Source organism: Stigmatopora nigra, chromosome 3 (genome assembly GCF_051989575.1).
Source record: "Stigmatopora nigra isolate UIUO_SnigA chromosome 3, RoL_Snig_1.1, whole genome shotgun sequence".
Taxonomy (NCBI): Eukaryota; Metazoa; Chordata; class Actinopteri; order Syngnathiformes; family Syngnathidae; genus Stigmatopora; species Stigmatopora nigra.
This window is the reverse complement of record NC_135510.1, coordinates 10,593,539-10,599,711: the sequence shown is the minus strand read 5'-3', so window position 1 is coordinate 10,599,711 and position 6,173 is coordinate 10,593,539. Positions and strand designations below refer to the sequence as shown.

The 6,173-nt window shown below is 39.0% G+C and overlaps 1 protein-coding gene across 4 annotated transcripts in view; it reads right to left on the bottom strand.

The window, feature by feature from the left end:
- Positions 1–91: 91 nt before the first annotated feature.
- The window catches only part of myom2b (myomesin 2b), a 26,509-nt gene continuing 20,427 nt past the window's right edge, over positions 92–6,173 (bottom strand). For all 4 annotated transcript variants that reach the window (XM_077712430.1, XM_077712433.1, XM_077712432.1 and 1 more), the window contains 7 exons: positions 4,044–4,140; positions 3,869–3,905; positions 2,691–2,713; positions 2,552–2,607; positions 2,393–2,482; positions 827–952; positions 92–618 (listed from right to left, as the gene is read on the bottom strand). In XM_077712430.1, coding sequence (XP_077568556.1) covers positions 406–618; positions 827–952; positions 2,393–2,482; positions 2,552–2,607; positions 2,691–2,713; positions 3,869–3,905; positions 4,044–4,140 — 642 coding nt within the window. In that variant the 3' untranslated portion in view covers positions 92–405. The remainder of the gene's footprint in view (positions 619–826; positions 953–2,392; positions 2,483–2,551; positions 2,608–2,690; positions 2,714–3,868; positions 3,906–4,043; positions 4,141–6,173) is intronic.

Genomic DNA, 6,173 nt, shown 5'->3' with positions numbered 1-6,173 from the left:
AATTCCTAATAAGGAGATTGTGTGTTTTTGGGTGGGTATTACAAACTTTTGTGTTTGACTCTGCATGTGGGAGGATGAATTCAAACAGATGCACTTTCATTGTGAGATTTTATTGCAGTTCAATCAATTCAAATCTTGCTGATTTTTTTTTGTATTTGAGTTATCCCCCTCCCTCTCAATTTAAAACCTCACACATAAGCTTTTTATCATCAGCATTCTCATTTTCTGAATGATCCCTAAGTATGTTTAATGACAAGAATCTATTTGAATTAATGATCATTGACTGCCAGCTTTCTTAGTTAAAATGAAGTTGGCATCTGTTGCCCTCAATGGCATTTGCAGTTTAATTTCAAGAATATGTTTTTAAAAAATCAACACCAGTTTGCTGACATGTTTCAGTATCCTTTAAAACCTCTTACGAGTGGGTGTGGGACTTTTCACTCCTCTTCCGGGGGCTGTTTTGGGGGGAGTGGGGCTAGGGGTGGAGGGGGCGGGGGTGTGAGCCGGCTGGGTCGTAGTTTGAGGCATTTCAATTGGCAATTTGGGGGGGATAATTGTTTTAGCGGTCAGAGTTGGCTTTGCTTCTGGAATTTTTTCACCTTGACGATACACACAGACCTGAAAAACAAGACATTTTTAAAAAATAAAATATTTTATAAATTAATAATATATATATATATATATATATATATATATATATTAAAAAGTATCATGTAAACCAAAAGTGTTTTACTTTTAAGGTACACCAAAAATTGGGAACTTTAGATATCAGAAGTCCAATATAGTAAGAGATATTTTTGGTGATATGTGGTACAACAACACTCACCACAATATCCACAGATTCCCCTCCATATTTGTTCTGGACAATCATGGAATATTTGCTGGAATCCTCCATGGAAACACCTCTGATTGTTAGACTGGCAAACTTGCCCTGGTCAAGGGAGACCACATACTGGAACATAGAAACAAATGTTGGAAGTGTCAATTTGGCATCTTTAATCGAAACACCAAATAAAAAATAAAAAATAATCTTGAATTAATGTTTTTGTTTATTTTATTTGTGCACACGTTACTGTGATTCTCAGCCATCCCCGCAGTTATTTAAGACAAAGAAAATTCTCGATGCATTTTTCTCCTTTCATCTATCTTGCTACTCAACATTCATTATATGATAAAAACGTCATCAACAATGAAGTATAAAATGGATTGTGTATATTTTTATTCAACCTACTGCTCGACTTCAATGAATATATGACTTATAAATTGGCTTCATTTGTGAGAATGCGAGTAGGAATGACTTTCATTTTCTATTTGTGCTTTGCAAATGACTGATGACCCGGCCTGCTTCTTATCTAAATCAAATGGGAACCCCTGACACTAATAAGCACAATCCATATAAAAAATACATTATAGGAGAGACATCGTAGAGAGTATTTGGATTTTTATCCTTACTGTTTCCAAAATATTGCAACGATGTCATATCACTTCAAAGTTTTGGTGCTTAAGATCCTATAAACATCCTTTCCAAACCTACTTTCTTCTGTATTTTAATGACACTTTCATTTAGAATAGTATTAATCAATAAGTAATGTCATAGTATGAGTGATTTCTGTTTCCTGTTCATAACTTCAAAAGCATTGTTGATTCTGGGTTAGATGTTCCTCATGTGGTTTGGCGGACAGATCACCAAGGACATCAGTTCTTGTTTCAGACACATTGTTAGCAGTTGAAAGAAGTGAGAAAAGACGAGGGCAAACCTTCAAAACGTATACTATATTCCTCCTGGACCCACGCTGCTGTTTTCTCTAACGTAAATCTTCAAAGGCGGCAGCAGCCAAAAGGATGCTGATCATGTAGAAACTGACTGGGAAACAACTTTACTTTGTACTAAGTTGGCAAATAAGCCACTAAGAGAATGATAGCTTTAGTTTAGTTTTGTTTGACCAGGCTTATATTGCTGACACCATTGGTCGGAGGACATAAAATGTATGCACAATCCTTTACTGATCACATCCACTACTCTCTAAATGAAGACAAAACACATCATACAAAAGCAAATACTAAAAAGAAGTAGCAAAAATAATAATAATTTTAAAAGACACATTGTTCTAATCAGTGGCGGTCCGTGAATTTCCTAGTGATGCCTTCAGCTGTCGGAATTAATCCAACCCTCAAAAAATATGTTATTGCTATAAAACCTCGACTGCAGCTATAGCTGCGACATGTAAAAACTGGTTCTAATGCCACTTGTCAACTAAGCAGCAAAAAAAAAAAAAATTGAATTATTTAAGAGGCCCAATAGTGGGGCAGTGAAATATGCTGGTTTCATGCTTGAGAGGCTGTGCATGCAACTGAAAGCACTACGCCTTTATCTGACAAGGTGTTATCTTACCTGATCATCACGCTCGACCTCCACTCCGTTCTTTAGCCAAGAAACTTGAGGTTTGGGATCCCCGCACACTGTGCATGTTAAACTCAGGGTCTAATGATACACACATGAAGATGTATTTATATAATATGACAACTAAATAGATGCACAACCAGACTTTACCTTCTTTTCCATAATGGTGACAACGTCAGGTAGCCCTCCAATCACCTTACCGCGATCTGTAATGAAACACTAGTCACTGAGTAAATTGCCCTGATGTGTAAAAGATATTATATAAGCAGAGTGAAAAACGTGCACTCACTCTTTTCGGCATAAGCTTCAGCCCTAATGGAAAAAAAAAAAGAAAAAGTCAGATAAAGTTACATGAAATTGCTACAAATTCCAATTGCTGTTTTAACAAGCACATTTTTGTCGCCCAATAACATAATAAATGACAGAGAGCCAACACAATAGTGTCAAGATAAATGAGCTCATTCCAGTTTGGAATGAGTCTTGCAACCTCGATGCAAAACCCTACTTTAAGATAAATATAGCCAATCTAATTTAGTGATGTAACTTCCGGATAAAATTAAATTTTCTATGTACAGTGGTCCTGCTGATTTTGAAAGCTACTGTGGGTGCCCAAAGTCCAATGACTGATATTTCCATCATGGCTTGCTGAAACATTTAACCCATGACCAAAAATAGTGACCAGGTCCCCCACACAAAAAGTTCCAATCCCATTATGTTTTGTTTCCAATTTTGGCCCCTGAATGTTTGGGAAATAGGTAGATGAATCGCAAAAGTGATGTTTTAGCCAAAATGCCAAGCCAAAATTAGAATGTTTTTCTCTGATATTTGTTCAAGTTGTTGGCAACAATTAGAAGAGGAAAATAAGAGCTGCGTAGAGGGTGAAATGTTAGCCTTAAAACCAGATGGCTCAGAGATGTGTTTTCCTTTTTCCATCTTCGCGTTAAATAAATATGCACCAAGGTCTACCTATTGTTCATTCCAGTTAGTAAAATGATCTTCCCCAACACCTCTCATTGAATGTTAATTTTGAAAAGGGTTTTTGGTCGTTTTTACTCTGCCTTTTTTGTCATTATAATTTCTTTTCTTTTTTTTTACTAGCCACTATGTAATATTTTGGTTGATAGATTGGGTCCTGCCTGGTATCTTTTTTTTGTGTGTATTACACTTTATGTTCCGTGTCAACTCAAAGATTTGTTTTACATTTTGGAACGTTGTCTTCTTTTTGGAAGTGCTCCTTGTCTCTTTAGGTTTTTTCCCATCTCTGTACGTTTGTTTCATTTTTCCAGTGAGATCTGGAGACTCCCTCTCAACTGGTTACTTGTTTCTTAGAGCTTATGATTATTAGTGAGTGGTTTGTGGGCCTTATTCTGACTTTAGCTTCAAAACTCAAAATCTGTATTATAAAATATCAAATGCCTAATACGCTTTCCTGATTTTAACCTGTATAATGGTATTTTTGGGTCTTACTTGAGTTTCTGGAACTCGGCGTATGCTTTGTCGTAAACTGTAAAAGACAAAAAATGAATTTTACTTTTAAAGTGACCACAATGAACTGTGTTCTTTCAAAACGTTACTTTAGTTCAAAGGAAGAGTTTCTTTTTCGGCACAATTTTTTAAACTAAGAAGACAAAAGAGGACTGACCTTCACCACTGAGGTCCAGTGTGCGTTTGTGTGAGTCTTCAGGGTCAGTGATCACGATATGGTACTTCCCTTTGTCCTTCTCAATTGGCTCAATGATCTGAAAATCCATAAATCCATTTTGGCACTTGTCAACACTAACCCAGAATTTCATCCGCGTCTATATAATCTATAATCTATATAAAGGGTGATTTAAGGGTGTGAGTGTGTGTGTGTGTGTGTTAAGGTTCTCTTGCTACGTTTGTCCAAACCATACAGCGTAGGTAGTTGAATTTTTTTGGGGTGACAAGAAACGGCTGTCGGATCCCAATCGACAAGTGATTCTTCACCTTCTCTAGGTGTGTAAACTCAATGTTTCATTTGTTAAACACCTATTTTTCTAATAGCATAAGTATTGTCTTTTGGTTCTAAATAAGCAGGTGGCACCATGCTTGTTTTACATACAAGCCTATAGGGGTTGCATAGAATCTCTATACATAGAGATTCTATGTAGGGGTTGCATAGAATCTCTATACGTAGAGATTCTACGTAGGGGGGTGCGTAGAATCTCTATACGTAGAGATTCTACGTAGGGGGTGCGTAGAATCTCTATACGTAGAGATTCTACGTAGGGGGTGCGTAGAATCTCTATACGTAGAGATTCTACCTAGGGGGGTGCGTAGAATCTCTATACGTAGAGATTCTACGTAGGGGGGTGCGTAGAATCTCTATACGTAGAGATTCTACGTAGGGGGGTGCGTAGAATCTCTATACGTAGAGATTCTACGTAGGGGGGTGCGTAGAATCTCTATACGTAGAGATTCTACGTAGGGGGGTGCGTAGAATCTCTATACGTAGAGATTCTACATAGGGGGGTGCGTAGAATCTCTATACGTAGAGATTCTACGTCTATACGTAGAGAATCTACGTAGGGGGGTGCGTAGAATCTCTATACGTAGAGATTCTACGTAGGGGTTGCGTAGAATCTCTATACGTAGAGATTCTACGTAGGGGGGTGCGTAGAATCTCTATACGTAGAGATTCTACGTAGGGGGGTGCGTAGAATCTCTATACGTAGAGATTCTACATAGGGGGGTACGTAGAGATTCTACATAGGGGGGTGCGTAGAATCTCTATACGTAGAGATTCTACGTCTATACGTAGAGAATCTACGTAGGGGGGTGCGTAGAATCTCTATACGTAGAGATTCTACGTAGGGGTTGCGTAGAATCTCTATACGTAGAGATTCTACGTAGGGGGGTGCGTAGAATCTCTATACGTAGAGATTCTACGTAGGGGGGTGCGTAGAATCTCTATACGTAGAGATTCTACATAGGGGGGTGCGTAGAATCTCTATACGTAGAGATTCCACGTAGGGGGGTGCGTAGAATCTCTATACGTAGAGATTCTACGTAGGGGGGTGCGTAGAATCTCTATACGTAGAGATTCTACGTAGGGGGGTGCGTAGAATCTCTATACGTAGAGATTCTACGTAGGGGGGTGCGTAGAATCTCTATACGTAGAGATTCTACGTAGGGGGTGCGTAGAATCTCTATACGTAGAGATTCTACGTAGGGGGGTGCGTAGAATCTCTATACGTAGAGATTCTACGTAGGGGGGTGCGTAGAATCTCTATACGTAGAGATTCTACGTAGGGGGGTGCGTAGAATCTCTATACGTAGAGATTCTACGTAGGGGGGTGCGTAGAATCTCTATACGTAGAGATTCTACGTAGGGGGGTGCGTAGAATCTCTATACGTAGAGATTCTACGTAGGGGGGTGCGTAGAATCTCTATACGTAGAGATTCTACATAGGGGGGTGCGTAGAATCTCTATACGTAGAGATTCTACGTCTATACGTAGAGAATCTACGTAGGGGGGTGCGTAGAATCTCTATACGTAGAGATTCTACGTAGGGGTTGCGTAGAATCTCTATACGTAGAGATTCTACGTAGGGGGGTGCGTAGAATCTCTATACGTAGAGATTCTACGTAGGGGGGTGCGTAGAATCTCTATACGTAGAGATTCTACATAGGGGGGTACGTAGAGATTCTACATAGGGGGGTGCGTAGAATCTCTATACGTAGAGATTCTACGTCTATACGTAGAGAATCTACGTAGGGGGGTGCGTAGAATCTCTATACGTAGAGATTC